This window comes from Heptranchias perlo, chromosome 11 (assembly GCF_035084215.1).
Source record: "Heptranchias perlo isolate sHepPer1 chromosome 11, sHepPer1.hap1, whole genome shotgun sequence".
Lineage (NCBI taxonomy): Eukaryota > Metazoa > Chordata > Chondrichthyes > Hexanchiformes > Hexanchidae > Heptranchias > Heptranchias perlo.
This window is the reverse complement of record NC_090335.1, coordinates 69,011,255-69,038,411: the sequence shown is the minus strand read 5'-3', so window position 1 is coordinate 69,038,411 and position 27,157 is coordinate 69,011,255. Positions and strand designations below refer to the sequence as shown.

At 47.4% G+C, this 27,157-nt stretch overlaps 1 protein-coding gene across 1 annotated transcript in view; it reads right to left on the bottom strand.

Moving 5' to 3' along the window:
- Positions 1-5,383: 5,383 nt before the first annotated feature.
- LOC137326860 (uncharacterized) overlaps positions 5,384-27,157 on the bottom strand; it is a 64,555-nt gene continuing 42,781 nt past the window's right edge. Inside the window, exons 8-12 of the mRNA XM_067992241.1 lie at positions 15,524-15,661; positions 13,520-13,600; positions 7,650-7,762; positions 6,737-6,932; positions 5,384-5,418 (exon numbers count right to left, since the gene is read on the bottom strand). Of these exons, the coding sequence (XP_067848342.1) occupies positions 5,384-5,418; positions 6,737-6,932; positions 7,650-7,762; positions 13,520-13,600; positions 15,524-15,661 (563 nt within the window). The remainder of the gene's footprint in view (positions 5,419-6,736; positions 6,933-7,649; positions 7,763-13,519; positions 13,601-15,523; positions 15,662-27,157) is intronic.

Below are 27,157 nucleotides of genomic sequence, written 5' to 3'. Positions count from 1 at the left end.
TGATACAAAGATAGGTGGAAAAGCAAGTTGCGATGTGGACACAAAGTGTCTGCAAAGGAATATTGACAGGTTAAGCAAATGGGCAAAAATTTGGCAGATGGAATATAATGTGGGAAAATGTGAAGTCATCACTTTGGGAGGAAAAATAAAAAAGCAAAATATTATTTGAATGGAGAAATACTACAAAATGCTGCGGTACAGAGGGATCTGGGTGTCCTCGTACATGAAACACAAAAAGTCAACATACAGGTCCAGCAGGTAATCTGGAAGGCAAATGGAATATTGCCCTTTATTTCGAGGTGGATGGAGTATAAAAGCAGGGAAGTCATGCTACAACTGTACAGGGTGCTGGAGAGAACACATTTGGAATATTGCATACAGTTCTGGTGCCCTTATTTAAGGAAGGACATACTTGCATTGGAGGCCGTTCACAGAAGGTTCGCTAGGTTGATTCCGGGTATGGAAGGGTTGTCTTATGAGGAAAGATTGAACATGTTGGGTCTATACTCACTGGAGTTTAGAAGAATGAGAGGCGATCTTCTTGAAACATATAAGATTCTGAGGGGACTTGATAGGGTTGATGCTGAGAGGATGTTACCCCTCATGGGGGAATCTAAAACTAGGGGGCATAGTCTCAGAATGAGGGGTTGCCCGTTTAAGATGGAAATGAGGAGGAATTTCATCTCCCAGAGGGTCGTGAATTTTTGGAATTCTTTACCCCAAAAAGCTGTGGAGGCTGAGTCACTGAATACATTCAAGGCTGAGTTAGACAAATTTTTGATCAGCAAGGGAGTCAACGGATATGGGGAAAAGGCAGGAAAGTGGAGGTGAGGTAAAAATCAAATCAGTCATGATCTCATTGAATGGCAGAGCAGGCTCGAGGGTCCTGCTCCTATCTCTTATGGTCTAACCTCTACAAACTCTAAATTGCCTAAAACGCAGCTTCCTATATCTTGTCCTGCACGAAGGCCGACTGATACATCACCCTCATTCTCATGGGCGTACATTGACTCTCTGACCCATAACAAATTAGCCTAGAAATTCGGCCGTTTGGTGCCCTCTTCTTTTGCTAAATGGCCTCCTAAGCCTCCAATATGGCGGACAGGAAGCGCACGCTAATAATGAGCAGGAAATTCGCCGCTCACCACAGTGTTAAAGGCCAAAAGGTGTGCCGTGCCGTGCCCATGGCTGAAACAGGCGTTCGGCCCTTTGGATATGCAAATAGTGGCCTCGATCACCGCTAACTCCCTCGCGGCTACCATTACCTTCTCCCGGCAAGTGCCAACACATGACCATACCGCTCCCCACCCCCCACCCCCATTTCCTCACTCTCCTAAGTGTGTCTGCAACGCCAGCAGCAGCTCAATCTTCCATGGCGCTTTGCCAACAAGTTGCCCGTTGCTCATCACAGCTAGCCGGCTACATAGAAATGAAGCCTGAGGCCCGATATCAGGGGCGACTCGGCCTTCGCCATTCAGGCTCAGGGTACAATGCAAAACTGGGCGCGCCCGAGTTTCTAGGCCATCAGCTAAAACTCCTCGTCCTCACCTTGAAAACCCCATTCACAGCCTTGCCACACCATATTTCTTCAACCTCCTCCTTTTTCAGCCCCACTCTCTGGAAATCTCTCCCTAAACCCTTTTGCCTCTCCACTTCTCTCTTCTCCTGTAAAAACTATTGCCTCCTATCTCCTGCCATTTGTGAAACACCTTGGCATGTTCATTATATTCAAGGCATATGAAGCCGAAGAATGAGAGATGAGGACAGGTGACCAAATGCTTCGTCAAAGAGGTAGGTTTTAAGGAACCTCTTAAAGAAGGGAGGCTGAGATTTTTAGGGAGGGAATTCCAGATTAGGGTCTAGGCAGCTGAAGGTGCCAACTGCTGCCAATGGTGGGGTGAAGGAAGTGACAGATGCACAAAGTTGCAGGAACGCCCAGACCTTGGAGGGCTGAAGGATGTTACAGAAATAAGGAGGGGCGAGGCCACGGAGGGATTTGAACGTGAGGATGAGAATTTTTAAATCGAGGCGTTGCTACACCGGGAGCCAATGAAGGTCAGCTAGCACAGGGGTGGTACATGAATGGGGCTTGGTGCAAGTTAATATCAGAGTTTTGGATGAGCTTAAGTGTATGGAGGGTGGAAGATGGGAGGATGGCTAGTGGAGCATTGGAATTGTCAAGTCTGGGGATAACAAAAGCATGGATGAGGGTTTCAGCAGGAGGTGGGCTGAGGCAGGAGCAGAGACGGGATGTTATGGAGGTGGAAGTAGGCGGTTTTTGTGATGGAGACGTTATGTGGTCAGAAACTCAGCTCAGGATTAAAAAGGATGCCAAGGGTGCAAACGGTCTGGTTCAGCCTGAGACAGTGGCCTTGCGGTTTGTGGGACTTTTCTGTGCATGAATTGGATCTCACCTTTGCTGACCTTAATAAACCATAATTATTATACTTTAGAAGTAAAGATTGGGATGTTATGAGGCTATGAAAGATGCTATTTAAATGCAAATTCTTTTTCCCTTCATCTCAACAATATTAATGTAATTTAAGGATATTTTAAGCAGGGTAAAATGTTTTTTTAAGAGCGAGAAGTTGTAAAGAGGATAATCCTCTATTTTGCATCTGGTTCTTTGTTACAGGACAGGATACTTCCAGAGGAATAAGCAATGTCAAATTGAAACTTTACATTTCATAACATAGACTGTCTCATGACAATGCAGTGCAATCTGGCGGAGGATGAAGTTGTATCTCCATTTTATTCAAATTTTCTCCCTTCCTCAGCTAAAGGTTCTGACTGATGCTGAGGAACGGGTGTCAGACACCCTCCATTATCCAAATAACCATACAGGGAATGTTGGTAGTCTAAACCACCATGAGGGGCATCACCGCCAAGCCCAACCCAAGGTCCATGATTTCTCACTTTCCAGCTGGAGTTACCGGATAGCAATCAGGAGCAGGAACCCTGACTACTTTTTCGCCTCCTTATCCCTACAGGTCCTGAGGTCCATTGCCGTACTAATTCAGCACAATGATGTTGATAATTATAGAGAATGCAAATTATCCATAGCTAATTAAAATAAAAAGAAAACATCCTGAAATGCACAAATAGTCCATCAGCATCTAAAGAGGGAAGATAGGTTAATCTTTCAGGTGTTGCTTGCTTGGCAAGACAAGTGTTTTATCTTTACATGCTCTGTATTTTTTTTAATTCATTCATGGGATGTGGGCGACGCTAGCGAGGCCGGCATTTATGGCCCATCCCTAATTGCCCTCGAAGGTGGTGGTGCGCTGCCTTCTTGAACCGCTGCAGTCCATGTGGTGAAGGTTCTCCCACAGTGCTGTTGGGGAGTTCCAGGATTTTGACCCAGCGACGATGAAGGAACGGCAATATATTTCCAAGTCGGGATGGTGTGTGACTTGGAGGGGAACGTGCAGGTGGTGTTGTTCCCATGTGCCTGCTGCTCTTGTCCTTTCTAGATGGTAAAGGTCGCGGGTTTGGGAGATGCTGTCGAAGAAGCCTTGGCGAGTTGCTGCAGTGCATCCTGTGGATGGTACACACTGTAGCCACTGTGTGCCGGTGATGAAGGGAGTGAATGTTTAGGGTGCCAATCAAGCGAGTTGCTTTGTCCTGGATGGTATCGAGCTTCTTGAGTGTTGTTAGAGCTGCAGTCATCCAAGCAAGTGGAGAGTATTCCATCACACTCTTGACTTGTGCCTTGTAGATGGTGGAAAGGCTTTGGGGAGTCAGGAGGTGGTCACTCGCCGCAGAATACCCAGCCTCTGACCTGCTCTTGTAGCCATAGTATTTGTGGCTGGTCCAGTTACGTTTCTGGTTAATGGTTACCCCCAGGATGTTGATGGTGGGGGATTTGGCGATGGTAATGCTGTTGAATGTCAAGGGGAGGTGGTTAGACCCTCTCTTGTTGGAGATGGTCATTGCCTGGCACGAATGTTACTTGCCACTTATGAGCCCAAGCCTGGATGTTGTCCAGGACTTGCTGCATGTGGGCTTGGACTGCTTCATTATCTGAGGGGTTGCGAATGGAACTGAACACTGTGAAATCATCAGCGAACATCCCCATTTCTGATCTTATGATGGAGGGAAGGTCATTGATGAAGCAGCTGAAGATGGTTGGGCCTAGGACACTGCCCTGAGGAACTCCTGCAGCAATGTCCTGGGGCTGAGATGATTCGCCTCCAACAACCACTACCATCTTTGTTTGTGCTAGCTATGACTCCAGCCACTGGAGAGTTTTCCCCCCGATTCCCATTAACTTCAATTTTACTGGGGCTCCTTGGTGCCACACTTGATCAAATGCTGCCTTGATGTCAAGAGCACTCACTCTCACCTCTGGAATTCAGCTCTTTTGTCCATGTTTGGACCAAGGCTGTAATGAGGTCTGGAGCAGAGTGGTCCTGGCGGAACCCAAACTGAGCATCGGTGAGCAAGTTATTGGTGAGTAAGTGCCGCTTGATAGCACTGTCGACGACACCTTCCATCACTTTGCTGATGATTGAGAGTAGACTGATGGGGCCGTAATTGGCCGGATTGGATTTGTCCTGCTTTTTGTCGACAGGACATACCTGGGCAATTTTCCACATTGTCGGGTAGTTGCCAGTGTACCTGAACAGCTTGGCTAGTCTTCAGCACTACAGCTGGGATGTTGTCTGGGCCCATAGTCTTTGCTGTATCCAGTGCACTCAGCCATTTCTTGATATCACATGGAGTGAATCGAATTGGCTGAAGAGTAGCTTCTGTGATTTCCCGGATAATACTCTACCCCCTCCTTCATGCAGGAGTTAACTTAGGACTTAGCCAAATCAACTAATGAAATCAAGGCAATTTGTTCCTTGCTAATGTTCTCTTAATATTTCGAGGGTGGTTAAAAAAATAAAACAGCAACATTGCACAAATATAATAAAACTGCTCTCTTGCCTCTGAGTCGGACGATTATGGGTTCTAGCCCCACTCCAGCACTTGAGCACATAATCCAGGCTGACACTGCAGTGCAGTACTGAGGGAACGCTGCACTGTCGGAGCTGCCGTCCTTCGCATGAGACATTAAACCGAGGCCCTGTCTGCCCTTTTAGGACTAAGAGGTCACTTGGCAGGAAAGATATTGGAATCCCTTGGGTGTAAGATAGATAATAGAATCCTTACTCGGAGAAGTAATAGAAAATATCTAGAAACCTTACATCTAATAAAGAATAGTCAGCATAGATTTCAAGAGGGAGGTCATGTTTGACCAACCTTATTAAATTCCTGGAAGAAGTAACAGAAAGGGGAGACAAGGGTAATGTAGTAGATGTAATATACTTAGATTTTCAAAAGGCCTTCGATAAGGTACCACATATTCGACTGACGACTAATGTCAGGGCATGTGGAGTCAGGGGTCAAGTGGCAGAATGGATAGCAAGCTGGCTATAAAACAGAAAACAGAGTAAGGGTTAAAGGTAGTTACTCAGACTAGCAAAAGGTGAGAAGTGGTGTTCCACAAGGATCAATGCTGGGACCACTGTCTTTCACCATTTGCGTAAACGATTTGGACTCAGGAATTGGAAGTGCAATTTCAAAATTTCTGGACAACACCAAATTGGGGGTATAGTTAATACTGAGGAGGACTGTGACAAAATACAGGAAGCGATTAATAAACTTGCAGAATGGGTGTGTAATTGGCAAATGAATTTCAATATAGACAAGTGTGAGGTGGTACATTTTGGTCGGACGTTTAAAGAGGCCACATACCCCTCGGGAAAATAAGAGTCTAGATGGGGTAGAGGAGCAGAGGGATCTGGGAGTACAGATGCACAAATCACTAAAAGTAGCGACGCAGGTTAATAAGGCCATAGAAAAGCAAACAAAGCACTGGGGTTCATTTCTAGAGGGATAGAATTGAAAAGAAGGGAATTATGTTAAACTTATGTAGAACCTTGGTCAGACCACAATTGGATTACTGGAACAGTTCTGGTCTCCAAATTATAAAAAGGATATAGAAGCATTGGAAAAGTTGCAAAAAAGATTTACTAGGATGACACCAGAACTGAGAGGTTATACCTATCTGGAAAGATTGAACAATCTGGGGCTCTTCTCTCTAGAAGAGAGAAGACTGAGGGGTGACCTGACAGAGGTCTTTAAGATTATGAAAATGTTTGATAGGGTGGACGTAGAGAAGATGTTTCCACTTGTGGGGGAGACCAGAACTGGGGACATAAATACAAGATCATCACTAATAAATCCAATAGGGAATTCAGGAGAGGCTTCTTTACTCAGAAAGTGGTTAGAATGTGGAACTCTGTACCACAATGAGTAGCTCAGGCGACTAGCATAGATGCATTTAAGGGGAAGCTAGATAAGTACATGAGGGAGAAAGGAATAGGAGGATATGTTGATGGGGTTAGATGAAGAAGGGTGAGAGGAGGCTCGGACCTGGTGGGCCAAGTGGCCTTTATCTGTGCTGTAAATTCTATGTATTTCGAAGAAGAGCAGGGGAGTTCTCCCCAGTGTCCAGGCCAATATTTATCTCCCAATCAACATCACTAAAACAGATGATCTGGCTATTAACCCAATGCTGTTTGTGGGACCTTTAAATAAAATGTGCGCAAAATCGCTGCCGCGATTCCCTACATTACAATAGTGATTGCACCAGATTTATTTCATTGGCTGTCCAGCGCCTTGGGATGTCCTAAGATTGTGAAAGACACCATATAAATGCAAGTTCTTTCTTTCGAAGAATGCCTACCTGTTGCGGTGACAGTGCTTTCCTTATCAACTGCTTCGATTGCATCATCAATAGCACTTTGCAGGGTGGCAGTGGTGACATTTGAGTCGTTGCTCAGGAAAGCCAGGAAATTTACCACCACACTTCCATTTTGAAAACCAATGATGGTGATATTAAAACTGTTATCGTTCAGTTTACTTTGTACAGTTTTTACAACCTGAAAAGAATAAACACCATTATTTCTAAATGTCAGTTATTATTTTAATTCACAATTATAATAATGAAGGCATCAGTCACCATTATTAAGAATTTCTTCAAGTTCTACTCATCCACTCACCCACCTCATCAGTGATGTAGAGTATGTTTAGACTGGCAATGCTTGGCCCACCCAACTGTTACAAAGTTGCTTACTGAAGAACACGATCTCAGAAGCCATTTACATATCCTGCTACCAGACCACAGGATATAGTGTAAAATCACTTGTCCTGATTTAAAATAATATACTGAAGCAGTAAGTTCAAGAGATACCATTTGAGCCAATATTAGTGAGAATTAGAACCAGTCCATAAAGGGATTAATACACCTTTTTACAGTTAGTGGCTTCTTTCAGACTTCCAGCAAGAAACAAACTGGTTTCTTTTTTGTAGATCTTGGGATGAGATGTTACACGTGGATGGTGTGAGTTACAAAGACCCACAGAAGTTTGTTGCTTTACACCAGAACTAAAGACTACTGAAGAAGAACCCTGACATTTGCTGTTTTGTGACCTTTGAAGACAATGCTGTCAATCACTCATGATCAAAGGCACAGTTTGTTAGGTCATATAATTTAATGCCAATAAATCAAAATTACCCACCACTGAGTCTACGACTTCAATTGTGACGGGGACTTTTCTTTTAAGAACAGGAACAAACTCAAAAGTAATTTCACTTACTGCATTTGTAATTTCGGCTGATAAGTTCCTGTAGGCGTCACTGCTGGGATTTTTTAACTCATTGCTGAATTCTCTGGATCTCAATCTTACCTTCATTCTGAATGCTTTTTTGTCTGTGGAAACAATAATCAATCATTACTCACCATTACAAGTCGATCCCCTGTGACATTGCACAAGGAGAGTCAACACCAAGAGCAGTCTTCAGCTGAAACTGAATTAGACGGCAGGGGGAATAATTAGACCATGGTGTGCAGACGTAAGTCAGTCGCCATTTTTAAGTAACAAAATCTCTTCTTTTCCCTCTCCTTGTCCTTCTCTTTCATTCAGTTACCATTTTAAAGTCATAAATTCTGGCCGTTTTTTTTGTCTCCATTATAAACTCCTGATTCCATGTTTATAATGAAAAGTGTTTACGTAAACATGTCATCACATCAACCTTCTCACTACCTACCCCTTCTCAATCCCCTTCTCACCCTCCTATCTCTTTGTTTCAATCCTGTCTCCCACTCAACTCCCTTCTTTCACAATGTATCACTATCACAACCTTTCCTTTCTCTCTACTCACCCTTGCTATCACACTCAACTCCCCTCTCTCAACACGCTTGCACATTTGCATCTTTCTCTCTCAACCCCTCTTCCTCAACTCCCACAGTCCTCACACACTCTCTCAATCCGCTCCATGCCCCTGTTTCCTTCTCCCTTCCACCCTCCCTTCCTATCTATTTCCCTTATAGAGGTATTGTTTCCATTCAAAATTCAACCGCTTTCTAAAAATTCAAATTAGAATGAGGAAAGAATCCAACTGCCTTTTTCTGAAGTTCATAGAACACAAAACAAAAGCTACAACAGGTGTGTAATTAGTGCACTGTCATTTTTCTCACCGTCTCACACAGACACACCGTTAATTCCACTTGGGTTCTGCCAATTTATCACCAGAGTTATGGAATGGGGACAGGGTGAACCATTGACACAATTTCTTTTAAAAAATAACACTAGATTATACATTCTATCTCAATTAGGCTTTTGAAATTTTTCCCCTTGTTTTCCAAAATTCTGTAAAGAAAAGCTACTGAGCAGAAAGTTGAAGAATCTGAAGAAAAATATTTTCAGTACAACTGACTGAATGGTACTGATACATCCTGGGTAATTAGTTACACTGCACATGCTCAGACTGGATCAGTAATCCAGAGGCCTGGACGAATAATCTGGAGTCATGAGTTCAAATCCCCTGACAGCAACGGGGGAATTTAAATTCAATTAATTAAATTCAATTAAATAAATAAAAATCTGGAATTAAAATACTAGTATCAGTAATGGTGGCCATGAAACTACCGGATTGTCGTAAAAACCCATCTGGTTCACTAATGTCCGATAGGGGAGGAAACCTGCCGTCCTGACTCGGTCTGGCCGATATGTGACTCGAGACCCACAGCAATGTGGTTGATTCTTAAGTGCCCTCTGAAATGGCTTAGCAAGCCACTCAGTTGTAAAATCGCGTGAAAAAAAGTCATAAGAATAAAACCGGACGGACAACCCGGCATCGGACCACTAGGCACCGGACACGACAACGGCAAAACACCAAGCCCAGTCGACCCTGCAAGGTCCTCCTCACCAACATCTGGGGACTTGTGCCAAAATTGGGAAAGCTGTCCCACAGACCAGTCAAGCAACAGCCTGACATAGCCATAATCACAGAATCATACCTTTCAGCCAACATCCCAGAATCTTCCAACACCATCCCTGGGTACGTCCTGTCCCACCGGCAGGACAGACCCACCAGAGGTGGCGGTACAGTGATATACAGTCAGGAGAGAGTGGCCCTGGGAGTCCTCAACATTGACTCTGGACCCCATGAAATCTCATGGCATCAGGTCAAACATGGGCAAGGAAAACTCCTGCTGATTACCACCTACCGTGCTCCCTCAGCTGATGAATCAGTCCTCCTCCATATTGAGCACCACTTGGAGGAAGCACTGAGGGTAGCAAGGGCACAGAATGTACTCTGGGTGGGGGACTTCAATGTCCATCACCAATAGTGGCTCGGTAGCACCACGACTGACCGAGCTGGCCGAGTCCTGAAGGACATAGCTGCTAAACTGGGCCTGCGGCAGGTGGTGAGCGAACCAACACGAGGGAAAAACTTGACCTCGTCCTCACCAATCTATCTGTCGCAAATGCATCTGTCCATGACAGTATTGGAGGGAGTGACCACCGCACAGTCCTCATGGAGACGAAGTCCCGTCTTCACACTGAGGACACCATCCAACGTGTCGTGTGGCACTACCACCGTGCTAAATGGGATAGATTCAGAACAGATCGAGCAGCTCAAAACTGGGCATCCATGAGGCACTGTGGGCCATCAGCAGCCGCAGAATTGTATTCCAGCACAATCTGTAACCTCATGCCCCGGCATATTCCTCACTCTACCATTACCAACATGCCAGGGGATCAACCCTGGTTCAATGAGGAGTTTAGAAGAGCATGCCAGGAGCAGCACCAGGCGTATCTAAAAATGAGGTGCCAACCTGGTGAAGCTACAACTCAGGACTACATGCATGCGAAACAGCGGAAGCAACATGCTATAGACAGAGCTAAGCGATTCCACAACCAATGGATCAGATCAAAGCTATGCAGTTCTACCACATCCAGTCGTGAATGGTGGTGGACAATTAAACAACTAACGGGAGGAGGAGGCTCTGCAAACATCCCCATCCTCACTGATGGCGGAGTCCAGCACGTGAGTGCAAAAGACAAGGCTGAAGCGTTTGCAACCATCTTCAGCCAGAAGTGCCGATTGGATGATCCATCTCTGCCTCCTCACGATATCCCCACCATCACAGAAGCCAGTCTTCGGCCAATTCGATTCACTCCACGTGATATCAAGAAACGGCTGAGTGCACTGGACACAGCAAAGGCTATGGGCCCCGACAACATCCCGGCTGTAGTGCTGAAGACTTGTGCTCCAGAAATAGCTGCACCTCTAGCCACGCTGCTCCAGTACAGCGACAACACTGGCATCTACCCGACAATGTGGAAAATTGCCCAGGTATGTCCTGTCCACAAAACCAGGAAAAATCCAATCCAGCCAATTACCGGCCCATCAGTCTACTCTCAATCATCAGCAAAGTGATGGAAGGTGTCGTCGACAGTGCTATCAAGCGGTACTTACTCACCAATAACCTGCTCACCGATGCTCGGTTTGGGTTCCGCCAGGACCACTCGGCTCCAGACCTCATTACAGCCTTGGTCCAAACATGGACAAAAGAGCTGAATTCCAGAGGTGAGGTGAGAGTGACTGCCCTTGACATCAAGGCAGCATTTGACCAAGTTTGGCACCAAGGAGCCCTCGTAAAATTGAAGTCAATGGGAATCAGGGGGAAAACTCTCCAGTGGCTGGAGTCATACCTAGCTCAAAGCAAGATGGTAGTGGTTGTTTGAGGCCAATCATCTCAGCCCCAGGAAATTGCTGCAGGTGTTCCTCAGGGCAGTGTCTTAGGCCCAACCATCTTCAGCTGCTTCATCAATGACCTTCCCTCCATCATAAGGTCAGAAATGGGGATGTTCGCTGATGATTGCACATTGTTCAGTTCCATTCGCAACCACTCAAATAACGAAGCAGTCCGAGCCCGCAAGCAGCATGACCTGGACAACATCCAGGCTTGGGCTTATAAGTGGCAAGTAACATTCGCGCCATACAAGTGCCAGGCAATGACCATCTCCAACAAGAGAGGGTCTAACCACCTCCCCTTGGCATTCAACAGCATTACCATCGCCGAATCCCCCACCATCAACATCCTGGGGGTCACCATTGACCAGAAACTTAACTGGACCAGCCATATAAGTCCTGTGGCTGCGGCGAATGACTCACTTCCTGACTCCCCAAAGCCTTTCCACCATCTACAAGGCAAAAGTCAGGAGTGTGATGGGATACTCTCCACTTGCCTGGATGAGTGCAGCTCCAACAACACTCAAGAAGCTCGACACCATCCAGGACAAAGCAGCCCGCATGATTGGCACTCCATCCACCACCCTAAACATTCACTCCCTTCACCACCGGCGCACCGTGGCTGCAGTGTGTACCATCCACAGGATGCACTGCAGCAACTCGTCAAAGCTTCTTCGACAGCACCTCCCAAACCCGCAACCTCTACCACCAAGAAGGACAAGAGCAGTAGGCACATGGGAACAACACCACCTGCACGTTCCCCTTCAAGTCACACACCATCCTGACTTGGAAATATATCACCGTTCCTTCATCGTCGCTGGGTCAAAATCCTGGAACTCCCTTCCTAACTGCACTGTGGGAGAACCGTCACCACACGGACTGCAGCGGTTCAAGAAGGCGGCTCACCACCACCTTCTCAAGGGCAATTAGGGATGGGCAATAAATGCCGGCCTCGCCAGCAACGCCCACATCCCATGAACGAATAAAAAAAATATTCCACATTCAGCCAACTCAGTCACAGGCCTGGGCAAAAATATCAACTGCAAGCCCAGTCTTTCGGGAAAGCCTGAGGCCTTCAAGTGGAAACCTTAATGAAGGCATTAAAAGACACAAAAGATAATTCAATGGATACATTCAATCATGTTACTGTGAAATATATAATACTTGATTTATTTTTGCTTTGTAAAATAGCTTATTTTTTACATAAGAAATGTTAGTTATGGAGGAAAGAAACTGGATACTAAAAAAAAAGTTAAGAAGGCATTTTGAGGGAAATGTGACCAGATTGTGCAATCAGAGCGAAGATTTTACATAGGCAATACCCATAATAAATGTGGGCAGAGGAATGTATGATGGAGAAAGTTGACGAGGGGAGTCGGGTGGCAGATCTAGGACAGAACCCCATCCTCTATTGGAAAGTGATGTTGTGTCTAATTATATATCGCATTTATATACGGTGATATATAATTAGATACAATGTCACTTTACAATATAGTTTTCACTCAAGTTAAAAGCCCTGAAATGCCTGCACTCTGGGAGGGTGGGCAGAATGATTTCCACATACGGAGGGCCATTAACTTGGGACAGAACCCAGTTATGATGGGATTGTGGACTAGATCTTCCACCCATCGCCCCTCATCATGGAGGCATATCTGGGGGAGTTTCTGGGCTTCTCCAGGAAATTCCATTCACTGCACCCTAAAAGGCCTCAGTGGTATTCATGTCTGTTGAGAGCTGGCATGAGTACTGCTGAGGTCCCAGGAAAGACCCTCAAGACTCCGAGGAGAAAGGTAATCAGGCCCACAATGAAGCAATTACCTTTGAAATGTCTACATATTGCTCCATTAGGAGCAAATAGCAAACTAACCAACAGCATTTCTTCAGCTCTAAAAGTGCCTTGGGGTCCCCGGGTTGGAGTGGCCGGGTAGGACGACAAGGGAAGTTTAAGGGAAGGAGTTCTGCACGTTTGAGGTCAATGGAAGGAAACAGGAAACAGCCTGAAGGAAATATATTTGGAAGTTGGGAGGAACAGGAGTGGGAAGTTCAGAGGAACAACGATACAAAGAAAGGAAAAGTCTGTCATGTAGAGAAAGGCTAGTGGTGAGAGAAGGACGGCCGATCAGATTACAAGCTATTCCTTGTTCCCAGAATCCAAGGAGTTGCTCGGAGAACTTCTCCAGATATGAGAACAATATTCAAGTCATGGACAAGTTGGGCTTTATAAAGAGCTCGAGTTAATGAAGGGGAAATAAGTTACATTCAAAGTGTTACACCAGTGTTATTGTGATAATGATTTTGTAGTATTATAAATATAATTAAAGCATTTAAAGTAGCCACGGGAAACTTGCCAGAGACATCTGGAATGGATGTAGGAAAGAGCCTGGATTGCATCACAGATAAAGATCAGTGAAGGTAAAGTACTTACTGTTGCATTCACTGACTGTCATCGTCAAGCAGTCGGACAAAGCACAGATATTTGTCAGATTTACGAAACACGTATTAGGGTCTGTAAGTTAAAAATGGAACATTTCAGTCAATATTGAACCTGAATTCCTTTGATGAGTCAATGGAATACAAACACGTCATTCAAATGAGACCCTTGAATCTTTCTTATGGCCCAATGGCTAAAAGCACTGCCTGGTACATCACTAAACATTTTGGCCAAAATATCCCAGTCTTCTATCCTTGGTCCGTGTTGAAATTTCTGATCTCAGTTGGGAGAGCACCCCTGAACAAGAGAGAGAAAAATTAGCCAGGGTTCTCGCTCCTGATCACGATATTGTGACTCCTTTTGAAAATGCACAGGCGGGATTTTAAATTGGAGAAACGAGTGGGTTGGGGGGCAGGGGGTAGTAAAAATTTTAAAAGTCTAAAACCCACCCCCAACCCACTTCCAATCCACCAACTTATGGTTTTAACAGAGGCGGGACAATGTGTGGGCGGCCAACCCGCTCTTAAGGTCACTAAAAGCTTTCAAGGAGGATGTGGGCCTCCATTTTAACAGATTTTTTGCTTTTAACCCCTGGGGGCTGGGATTCCCAGACCTTCTACTTCACGCCACATGAGAGGAGGCGAGAAGGCCCGAAACTGCAGGTAAGTGTCTTCATAGGATAGCTTGTGGGCCCTGAGGGGCAGGAATGCTTCCACCAGGAACAACAAGCTTACCTGCAGCGATCCTACAAACGTGATTGACCCAACTCACGATCTCCGACCCCCCCCCCAAACACAATCTCCGACCCCCCCCAAACACGATCGCCGACCCGATGACTGACCCCCCCGATGACTGAGACCGCCCCGATGACTGCGCACCCCCCCCCCCCAACCCAGATGACGCCCGATGACTGACACTGACCCACCCTCCGATAATCCCTAATGACTATGCCCCCCGATGACCCCCTGGTGACTGAGGTTGCCATTGACCTGTGAACCCTCGATGACTGAGACTCCCCGCCGATGACACCCCACCCCCCACCAATGACTCTAGCACCACCTCCCCCCCCCCCACCGCCCCCAGTAGACCATCCCCCCAACAATTAATGGGTAGGAGAGTTTCAGTGGGGGTTTAAATTGTTAACAATGTGCAACCCGACACCAAACCATCGAGAACGCGCCTCTTACCAGTTTTACCGAGGCGAGTCCGTAATTACAATATTTAAATCAGACTCCATTCCTCAGATTTTGTGGACAAGGAGGAGCAGGAGTGCTTCCCCCGGGCCGTCCAAGCACATCTTCTACCGCGATCTTCAAACTCAACCACGCGATCTGCCGACCCCCACCCCGCCCTGTGGTATTCAGGCCCTCCGTGATCTCCCCCGAACCCCCGCAATCTCTCGCCCCGCCCCCCAACACCCGCGACCTCTCGCCCCTCCCTGCAACATCTGTCGCCCCTCCCCCTAACCCCCGCGATCGTTGGCCTCACGCCCCTCGCTACCACACTGCGAGTCCCCCCCACCACCACCAACCACGACCCCCGATTTCTCGATTGCCGGGGACCATCGACATTCCTCCCCAGCCTCTCCCTTCCACAGCAGGCTATCCCGCCCGGTAGCTGGCCTGCCTCTCAATTTGGCCGACTGCCTGGCGGGAAATTGAGGAAAAAATTCTGTGAGGTTCTGCCGTTTAATTCTGCGCCATTAAATTCTACAGAACCTCCAACTTCCCGGTATTTCCGGGTTTCCTGGCCGCTGACACACGCCCCCACTCCCTCCCCATAAATATTGGGGCCGATGATTCTGTGACATTCCTCTGTTAGTTTAACCAAGTCGTTAATCCATTTATATCAAATGGGCAATGCCTCTGTTAAAATAGTGGGGAGAGGAATGTCAGACAAACTCTAGTATTAATATCACCAAGAATCATTTCAAACCTGAACGCTTTTAATATTCCTTAATGTTCCATATCTCCTCATTTAAACACTTCAGATCTTTACCTCTGCACTGTGTTCCTGGGTTTGCCGGATTGGTATCTAAAATTCCTTGGAAACATGCACATGAGTAATTCCCTGGGGTGTTTGTGCAGGCAGCAAAATCAGAGCATGTGTTGTTCCCAGTCTGACACTCGTCAACATCTGAAACAAGAATCAGATAAAAACAAACAAACAATCAGTTGGAGCTAAAGTTACTTTAACCCAATGACTTAAAGCCGTGTTAAACTCAGACAATGTCCTACCTTCACATGTTCTTCCAGGTGTGTTGGGGCTTGTGTCTGTGAACCCAGCATTACACTGACAGGTGTAAGTTGCATTTAATCTTATACACGTTCCATTACCTGAACAGTCATTCAGCCCTGGTTGGCAGCTGTCTCTGTCTGTAATGATAAGCACAGATCGGGGTTAGAAAATTGATTCAATTTGAATTTCACCAGTTTAGAAGTATTTGAAGACTCCTCTTTCCTTACTTTACTCCAAGGGAAATGTCATCTCTGAATGGTTAGAAAATATTAATTCAGAATGGTCCCTGAACAGTATGGGCAGATGGCCCATGTGACAGGAGTTGGATAGTGCAGTGAGTCAGAACACTATTCTGTTACCTCTGGGCTTGGGTTTTGAACCAGCCGTAAAGAATAAAGGTCTGCACTCTCTTCCAGTTGCAAGAATCCAAACGGAAATAAGTGTTGGGATTTAGAACCCAGCAAAACGGAAAAAACCCTCCTGCTCTGTTTATGAGGTCATTTTACGAGGTGATTTAATTCCATCAGGTTATTTTTCCTGCAGGTGGCATCTATAGACACTGCAAATTAATCAGTTTATCATGCACAACACTGTCTGCTCACAAAAATTGAAGCACAAAGAAATTAAGATTTTACACTTTTTAATGTTTTTCACTGGGCTCCTGAGCCTAGACCACAACCCAAGGCTCATTCAGAAGTAGCCAGCTGCCAGCCTGTAACCGTTCAGTATGATCCAGTCAAAATGTTTTGCTTGCTGATATCATCAATCCAGGCCTCAGAGAATCAACATTTTTTTTCAACTTAACCTTGTCAACGTTAGCCACCAAACTAACATTAGTCAGGCCCTGCATGCTCTTCCTCCTCCCTGTGAATCCAACTATTAGAATCAAGCCTCATCCCATCATCACCTACTCTGGATCATTCTTTGCCAGGCTCCCAAAACTGTGGAACTCCTTCCATTCCCCTGTCTTCCTTTATTCCTAAACTCTTCAGGCTTTTAAAACCCAAGTTTGGAATCACTTATCCACTTCATGATTCAGCGTTGTCTCCCTTCTGTTCTTTTTAATCTTTAGTGGCACCTGCAGGATAATCTTTGGCCTTTCTCAATTCTTCTAGAATTTTACCAAGTCCCCTGAGGCCAGTGGTTGAAATGCTTGTTGTGGAATTCCTTACCTGAAATGGTTGTGTTTTGAAGGTCTACAGCAAACTGTTGCGTGTTGTTTAAAGATTCCGTAAGCGTTTCTTTGATATCAGATACAGTGACATTCACGTTTGTTGATGTCGCCACACCAAACTTTACAATCAGGCTACCTTGTTCAATAGATGTGACAATGATTCTCATTTTCCCACGCCTGATTAAATCCCGGATTTCTGCTGTAAGTCCTTTTTCCAGCTGAAAGGAAAGAAACAGATATCCACTTCTGAGATTTGTTTAATTTTTTCCCCACAGAACATGAGCATCGCTAAATGCTCTTCATATTTATTTTTAATTGGTTCATGGGATGTGGGCGTTGCTGGCGAGGCTGGCATTTATTGCCCATCCCTAATTGCCCTTGAGAAGGTGGTGGTGAGCCGCATTCTTGATCCGCTGCAGTCCGTGTGGTGACGGTTCTCCCACAGTGCTGTTAGGAAGGGAGTTTCAGGATTTTGACCCAGCGACGATGAAGGAATGGCGATATATTTCCAAGTCGGGATGGTGTGTGACTTGGAGGGGAACGTGCAGGTGGTGTTGTTCCCATGTGCCTGCTGCTCTTGTCCTTCTAGGTGGTAGAGGTCGCAGGTTTGGGAGGTGCTGTCGAAGAAGCCTTGGTGAGTTGCTGGAGTGCATCCTGTGGATTGTACACACTGCAGCCACAGTGCGCCGGTGGTGGATGGGTTGCCAATCAAGCGGGCTGCTTTGTCCTGGATGGTGTCAAGCTTCTTGAGTGTTGTTGGAGCTGCACTCATCCAGGCAAGTGGAGAGTATTCCATCACACTCCTGACTTGTGCCTTGCAGATGGTGGAAAGGCTTTGGGGAGTCAGGAGGTGAGTCACTCGCCGCAGAATATCCAGCCTCTGACCTGCCCTTGTAGCCACAGTATTTATATGGCAGGTCCAGTTAAGTTTCTGGTCAATGGTGACCCCTAGGATGTTGATGGTGGGGGATTCGGTGACGGTAATGCCATTGAATGTCAAGGGGAGGTGGTTAGACCCTCCCTTGTTGGAGATGGACATTGCCTGGCAATTATCTGGCGCGAATATTACTTGCCACTTATGAGCCCAAGCCTGGATGTTGTCCAGGTCTTGCTGCATGCGGGCTCGGACTGCTTCATTATCTGAGGGGTTGCGAATGGAACTGAACACTCTGCAATCATCAGCGAACGTCCCCAATTCTGACCTTATGATGGAGGGAAGGTCATTGATGAAGCAGCTGAAGATGGTTGAGCCTAGGACACTACCCTGAGGAACTCCTGCAGCAATATCCTGGGGCTGAGATGATTGGCCTCCAACAACCACTACCATCTTACTTTGTGCTAGGTATGACTCCAGCCACTGGAGAGTTTTCCCCCTGATTCCCATTGACTTCAATTTTACTAGAGCTCCTTGGTGCCACTCTCGGTCAAATGCTGCCTTGATGTCAAGGGCAGTCACTCTCACCTCACCTCTGGAATTCAGCTCTTTTGTCCATGTTTGGACCAAGGCTGTAATGAGGTCTGGAGCACAGTGGTCTTGGCGGAACCCAAACCGAGCATCGGTGAGCAGGTTATTGGTGAGCAAGTGCCGCTTGATAGCACTGTCAACAACACCTTCCATCACTTTGCTGATGATTGAGAGTAGACTGATGGGGCGGTAATTGGCTAGATTGGATTTGTCCTGCTTTTTGTGGACAGGACATACCTGGGCAATTTTCCACATTATCGGGTAGATCCCAGTGTTGTAGTTGTAGTTGTACTGGAACGGCTTGGCTAGAGGCGCAGCTAGTTCTGGAGCACAAGTCTTCAGCACTACAGCTGGGATGTTGTCGGGGCCCATAGCCTTTGCTGTATCCAGTGCACTCAGCCGTTTCTTGATATCACGTGGAGTGAATCGAATTGGCTGAAGACTGGCTTCTGTGATGGTGGGGATATCGTGAGGAGGCCGAGATGGATCATCCACTCGGCACTTCTGGCTGAAGATGGTCGCAAACGCTTCAGCCTTGTCTTTTGCACTCATGTGCTGGACTCCGCCATCATTGAGGATGGGGATGTTTGCAGAGCCTCCTTCTCCCTTTAGTTATTTAATTGTCCACCACCATTCACAACTGGATGTGGCAAGGTTACCCTCATCTAACCTTAATCAAAGGCCATCTGTGGATATCGGGGGTGGGGGGGTGAGGAGGGGGCTAGCTCTTTCAATAGCCAGCTGGGATTAAATGGCACTGGTCTTGCATCTCGTAGCCAAACAAACAAAATCAGATTAATCGTTATTCATTTCAATGCTGCGTCCCTGGATTAAGTCTGTTGCTTGATCTCACTATGTTCAAAGTGGCTGATGCTGTGTTTGCCTATAAGAGATACTGTAATTCATAGCCAAGTACTGTACTATCTAATCATTCACATTCCTTACGTAATTATGTCTAGTTGTGTCTATTTTCCTTTCTTTCATTTTCTCATTTTAACTGACCAAAATGTGCTCTGTGGGTAGGTTATGGTGGGAAAGTTAAGATCTTCCAGAATGTCCATGATTTAACCATTGCTATCACTGTATATTGATTGTTTTCCAAACAGAAATTTAAAAAGGCATCAGATAGAGGAGAACGATGGTCTGTGAGCACAGTTGGTCAGTGTTCAAACACTCGCCATCTACAGTGAGTACAAGGTACTTTGAAATCTCACAAGGAGAAAAAGCAGCTTCTCATGTAACCTTATTTGCAAAAACATACACATGCTACGGTCTGTTTTTTTCTATCCAATCTGTCCCCTGACTCTTTTCCCTCCACAGGCAAGAGTGACTTACTTCGGCTGTGAAATTCTTTACAAAGTCTGTGTATTTCTGGCTGTTTTTATCTTCAAAATCCGATGTGAATTCCACATTTGTAATTCTTGTCGACACTTCCACCACTGCGGCAACTTTGGAAAGTAGAAAAAAATGTTACTTCTTGAGTAAAACCTGAATCGTAAATTTGACGCAGTTCTAGTTTGAAATGGAAATAGAGACATTAGTCCCGATATTAACCTCCCGCTCCCAATGAGAAGAATGCGTGTGGGGAGTTAAAACAACGGTGAAGTACTTACCGCTCTGTTCTCACCGTGCCCCCTCCCACCACCATTTTAACCGCCGGGTTTTGGGAAGCAGGGGAAAGCCGGGAAGCAGAAAAGTAAGTACTTTTAATTTTTTGGGTTTCCTTGTGGGCCATGTGGAGCAGGAGCCCCACAAGAAAACCTGGGGCTTCCCCGGCTCCATCACTCTCCCCGATCACGATACCCTCCCACCCACCTTAATGCCAGAGACCGTTAACTCGGATCCTCGGCCGTGGCCCCGTCACCTGAGATCCCGGTCCCACCCACCGTCCACCTTGTGATTTCCACCGGGTTGGGACGGGAGTCCCACATTCAACACGAAGGTGAGACCCGGGAGGGTAAAAGGCCGAGACTCAATCTATGACTGTCATTCGAGCGTGCAGCGATTCCCCTTCCAGACGCCGCTAACCCTCTCCCGAGTTCGTATCGGGGTTACTGCGGCTCGGACTTTCTGGCACCTTCCCACCAGTTTACCGGCGTATCTGAGCGGATGGGTTGGAAAAGTGCTCCGATGTGCTCCTGTCCTCCCTCCCTTTCCCAGAGGGAAGGCCCAGCAATGTGACATGTGTTTGTCCATAACGTTCATGCAAAACATATTGATATGAGGGAAATACAGACTCCACTATTTCAACGCTGGATGTCAGCACTGCCTGTTAGAACCCTGCAGATTAGTATCAGAGACGGTGGGAAAGGTTCGAGTTCCAGGCGGGTAAATAAGCTGCTGGTTTTTAACTGCCCACCCTCCCCGTTTCCGCCAGTCGTGTCGGTTAAAATCGACCCCAGGGAGGAAGTGCCAATGGAATGACGTATCATCTCAATCAAGTAATAGAATCAGTAAAGAAATAACAGATAAAGGACATGAAAATAAATAAGGAAGTGAGAGGCCTGCGTTAAATGGGAAAAAATTGAGATGGAAAACCTGAGGACCAGGTATGAAATTAAAACAGGTGTGATCATGAAGTACAGCGGGTCCACCAGCTCCGAAGAGGGTAAGAACAGGTCAACAGGGAGGGCTCAACCTTCCCCCTCCCAGCCCTGTGTTCTGACAGAGGTTCTCCTCCCATTCAAAACACTGACCCCTCCTATCTAAAATGCCAGCCCGTCTTGTCCCCTCCTTGAGTACTGACAGATCCACTCCCAAGTTCCCACCTTCCTTGCTGTGAAAGAAGTGACAGATTTTGCTAAAGTCTGGTGTCTAAAGTCGATGATCAGACCAGAGAGCGACCAGAGTGCTTCAGAGAAATGATGAGGTGTTGTTCCTAAAGCTTGCTACCTGTTGACTCCTCCATTTTCACAGCTCATGTTTAGGAGGGATGTGCTGTGACAAGGATATAGAGTTACTGGAGAAGGTGCAAAAAAAGATTTACAAGGATGATACCAGAACTGAGAGCTTATACCTATCAGGAAAGAGTGAACAGGTTGGGGTCTTTTCTCTAGAAAAGGGAAGGCTGAGAGGTAATGTGATCGAGGTCATTATGATTTTCAAAGAGTTTGATAGGGTCGACATAATCATAGACTCATAGAACGTTACGGCACAGGACGCCATTCGGCCCATTGTGTCCGTGCCGGCCAAAAAGGAGCTATCCTGCTTAATCCCACTTTCCAGCGCTTGGTCCATAGCCCTGCAGGTTACAGCACTTCAAGTATTTTTTAAATGAGATGAGGGTTTCTGCCTCTACCACCTTTTCAGGCAGCAAGTTCCAAACCCCCAACATCCTCTGGGTGAAAACATTTCTCCTCAGCTCCCCTCTAATCCTTCTACCAATTACTTTAAATCTATGCCCCCTGGTCACTGACCCCTCTGCTAAGGGAATTACGTCCTCCCTATCCACTCTATCTAGTCCCTTTATTCTAGTCAGCCTCCTTTATTCCAGAGAAAACAACCCCAGCCTATCGAATCTCTTCTCATAGCTAAAATTCTCCAGCTCTGGCAACATCCTCGTAAATCTCCTCTGTACCCTCTCTAGTGCAATCACATCTTTCCTGTAATGTGGTGACCAGAACTGTATGCAGTACTCAAGCTGTAGCTTAACCAATGTTTTATACAGTTCCAGCATAACCACCCTGCTCTGATATTCCATGCCTCAGCTACTAAAGGAAAGTATCCCTTATGCCATTTTAACCAACTTATCAACCTGTCCTGCTACCTTCAGGGATCTGTGGACAGACACTCCAAGGTCCCTTTGTTCCTCTACACCTCTCAGTATCCTACGATTCATTGTGTACTCCCTTACCTTGTTTGCCCTCCCCAAATGCATTACCTCACACTTCTCCGGATTGAATTCCATTTGTCACTTTTCTGCCCACCTGACCAGTCCGTTGATATCTTCCCGCAGTCTACAGCTTTCCTCCTCACTATCAACCAGACGGCCAATTTTTGTATCATCTGCAAAGTTCTTGATCAAGCCCCCCACATTCAAATCCAAATCATTAATATATACCACAGAAAGCAAGAGACCTAGTACTGAGCCTTGCGGAACCCCACTGGAAACAGCCTTCCAGTCGCAAAATCACCCAGCAACCGTTACCCTTTGCTTCCTGCCACTGAGCCAATTTTGGATCCAACTCGCCACTTTCCCTTGGGTCTCATGGGATTTTACTTTTTTGACCTGTCTGCCATGTGGGACCTTGTCAAAAGCCTTGCTAAAATCCATGTACACTGCATCAAATGCGTTGCCCTCATCAACCCTCCTTGTTGCCTCCTCAAAAAATTCAATCAAGTTAGTCAGACACAACCTTCCATTAACAAATCCATGCTGACTGCCCTTGATAAACCCGTGCCTTCCTAAATGATGATTCATGCTGTCCCTTAGAATTGATTCCAATAATTTGCCCACCACCGAGGTTGGACTGACTGGCCTACAATTACTCGGTCTATCTCTTCCTCCCTTTTTATACAACGTAAGCAGTCCTCCAATCGTCCGGCACCACGCTGGTATCCAGTGAGGATTGGAAAATGATGGTCAGAGCCTCCACTATTTCCTCCCTTGCTTCTCTTAATAGCCTGGGATTCATTTCATCCGGGCCTGGCGATTTATACACTTTCAAAGATGCTAAACCCCTTAATATTCCCTCTCTCAATATGTTTATCCCATCCAACATTTCACACTCCTCAACTATAATCTCCGTGCAGCGAGTGCTACCCGCGCTGCTGAGAGGCTGCACGGAGAATGAGGAAGCCGGAAATGGGGCGTGCTCAGCGCACATCATCGGCAGCCTGCACCTCTTAACCCCAACCACTCACAGGTCACAAACACTGGCAGCTATTCGATCATGACAGACACATCGGGCTCAATTTTGAAACGAGGCCGGGAAGAGGGTGAGGGGGTCAAATTGAGGTCAGGACACCCATTAGTACGGGTTTCCCGTGGGGAGGGGGAGGGGGGGGAGAAACATGGGTTGGCAAGGGGCACAGGTGGCCATGGGGAACATGTCAGCATAGGTCGGCATAGGTGGGCACGGGGGTCGCGAGTCATGTGGGATGGGATCGGTGGCGGGGTGGTGGGGGGGGGGGCGTCAGTCATGGGTGTGGAAGGGAGGTTATCGTGGGGGCCCGCAATCGTTTAGGGGGAGGATTGGACTTCGAAGGATTGGTATCGGAGGGGGAGGATCGGCATTGGAGTCAGGGGTCAGAGAGGGAAGATCACGGTTAGGGGTTGGAGTCGAAGTATTGGAATCGGAGGGGGAGGATTGGGGTCGGTGGTCCACTATCAGGGTGTGGGGGGGGGCGGGGTTGGTGCAGGTCAGCTTGTTGGGCCTGGGGGAAGCACTCCTGCTCCTCCGGGCCCACAAGCTGTGCCTTTCTAGGCACTTACCTGCAGTCTCGGGCCTTCTCGCCTCCTTTCACGAGGCGTAAAACAGAAGACCCGGGAATCCCAGCCCCCCAGGGTTGAATTGGGGAATTAGCTAAAAATGGAGGACTGAAGCCTCCTTGAAAGGTTTTAAGGCCCAACCCGCCTCCTGGGAGAGGGTTGGCCTCCAGCCCCTCATCCCACTTCCATGAAAACCAGAAATAGGCGGGTTGGAGGCGGGTCTGAAATGGCGGCAAATTTTAATGCCCACCCGTTTTTTTTTACTTTGAAAACCGAGCCCATCTTGGAGGATTCTCACCGACACACTGTCCTCTGCCACAACTCAACCTGTTTCCCTATGTCATTGCAGATACCCAAGAACATGTGGCGGTACCGTCCAAGGAGGAGGAGGGGGAGGGGGACACTGAAGCCACACCGTCACTCGATCTGACACTCGCTTCCACCAGCTCAGAGACTGACACTGCGCGTCGTTTAGAGGCTAATTTAGAGGAGTGATTTGCACATGGTGAGACACCGGGCACAAGTGCACAGGAGCCGGGGCGGGGGGAGTGGCTACCGCAGGTGCCAGCTTGCCGGAGGGCGAGGTCACTCACTGGTTCTGCTGCAGAGGAGTCAGATGAGGGCTTCGATGGGCCAGGCGACAGAAGATGGCTGATGGGCGTACACAACCAAATGCTTGGGGCACTAGAAAACCTGCCAGAAAGCCTGCGCACAATGAGAAGGGGCATGGAGGAGTCCAGCTCCAACTTGGCGCACGGCTTTGCGCAGAGCTTGGAGCCCATCCTTTCCAACATGGAATGGGTGGTCACCTTCATCAGCACACCGATGGAAACCACCATGATGCAGTGTCAAATGGCCAATGTCGCGGCTTCCATTGCAGCATAAACCGATGTCATCAAAGATCTGCAAGCTACGGTTGCTGCTCAGATTGCTGCAATGGAATGTAGGACTGTTGGTGAGTTGGGAGATGTAGTTGACATGATTGATAGCAGGCACGGATCAGGCGAGCATGCAGAGTCCATGCAGACAAGATGTGTGGTCCCTGTTGCACCCTTGCATCTTCCTCCACTTCCTCTTCCAGCTTCTCCCCCACTTCCTCCTCAGCCTCTTCCTCCTCCTCAGCCTCATCCTCCTCTGGCTCAGGATTTTCTCCGATCATTGGTGGCAAAGGCTGGTCCCTCATGATGGCGAGTTTGTGCGGCATGCAGCAGACCACCACAAATCTGCCCACCCGCCCAGCAGGGCGCTGCAGGGCTCCTCCAGACCGGTCCAGGCGGCGGAAGCGTTGTTTGAGGAGGCCTATGGTGTGCTCCACCATGTTGCATGTGGCAGCATGGCTCCCAATATAGGCCCGTTGTGCAAGTGTGCGTGGGTTCCTGACCGGAGTCAAGAGCCACGGCGTGCAACTATAGCCCTTGTTGCTCAGCCTTTGACTTGCCAAGGCGGGTGAAAGATAGCTGGCACATTGGACTGCCGCATGACAAAGGTACGACAAATGCTGCCTTAACATCAAGACAGCATTTGACTGATTGTGGCACCAAGGATCCCTAGTAAAATTGAAGTCAATGGGAATCGGGGAAAACTCTACAATGGCTGGAGTTGTACCTATCACAAAGAAAGATGGTAATGCTTGTTGGAGGCCAATCATCTCAGCCCCAGGACATGGCTGCAGGAGTTCCTCAGAGCAGGTCCTTGGCCCAACCATCTTCAGCTGCTTCATCAATGATTTTCCTTCCATCATAAGGTCAGAAATGGGGATGTGCGCTGATGGTTGCACAGTGTCCAGTTCTTTTCGCAACCCCTCAGATAACTAAGCAGTCCATGCCCGCATGAAGCCAGACCTAGACAATATCCAGGCTTGGGCTCATAAGTGGCAAGTAACATTCACGACAGACAAGTGCCAGGCAATGACCGTCTCCAACAAGAGAGAGTCTAACCACCTCCCCTTGACATTCAATGGCATTACCATCGCTGAATCCCCCACCATGAACATCCTGGGGGTCAACATTGACCAGAAACTTAACTGGACCAGCCACATAAATAGTGTGGCAACAAGAGCAGGTCAGAGGCTTAGTATTGTGGGTACGGTAGCATAGTGGTTATGTTACTGGACGAGTAATCCAGAGGCATGAGTTCAAATCCCGCCACGGCAGCTGGGGAATTTAAATTCAATTAATTAAATAAAATCTGGAATTAAAATACTAGTATCAGTAATGGTGGCCATGAAACCACCGGATTGTCGTAAAAACCCATCTGGTTCACTAATGTCCTTTAGGGAAGGAAACCGGCCGCCCTTACCCGGTCTGGCCTATATGTGACTCCAGACCCACAGCAATGTGGTTGATTCTTAATTGCCGTCTGAAATGGCCTAGCAAGCCACTCAGTTGTAAAATCTCGCTAAAAAAAGTCACAAGAAGAATAAAACCGGACAGACCAGCCGGCACCGGACACGACAAAGGCAAACCAAGCAAAGTCGACCCTGCAAAGTCCTCCTCACTAACATCTGGGGACTTGTGCCAAAATTGAGAGAGCTGTCCCACAGACGAGTCAAGCAACAGCCTGACATAGCCATACTCACAGAATCATATCTTTCAGCCAATGTCCCAGACTCTTCCATCACCATCCCTGGGTATGTCCTGTCCCACTGGCAGGGCAGACCCACCAGAGGTGGCGGTACAGTGATATACAGTCAGGAGGGAGTGGCCCTGGGAGTCCTCAACATTGACTCCGGACCCCATGAAATCTCATAGCATCAGGTCAAACATGGGCAAGGAAACCTCCTGCTGATTACCACCTAACGCCCTCCCTCGGCTGATGAATCAGTCCTCCTCCATGTTGAACACCACTTGGAGGAAGCACTGAGGGGAGCAAGGGCACAGAATGTACTCTGGGTGGGGGACTTCAATATCCATCACCAATAGTGGCTCGGTAGCACCATTACTGACCGAGCTGGCCGAGTCCTGAAGGACATAGCTGCTAGACTGGGCCTGCGGCAGGTGGTGAGAGAACCAACACGAGGGAAAAACTTACTTGACCTTGTCCTCACCAATCTACCTGTCGCAAATGCATCTGTCCATGACAGTATTGGTAGGAGTGACCACCGCACAGTCCTCGTGGAGACGAAGTCCCGTCTTCGCACTGAGGACACCATCCAACGTGTTGTGTGGCACTACCACCGTGCTAAATGGGATAGATTCAGAACAGATCTAGCAGCTCAAAACTGGGCATCCATGAAGCACTGTGGGTCAGCAGCAGCAGAATTGTATTCCAGCACAATCTGTAACCTCATGGCCCGACATATTCCTCACTCCACCATTACCAACA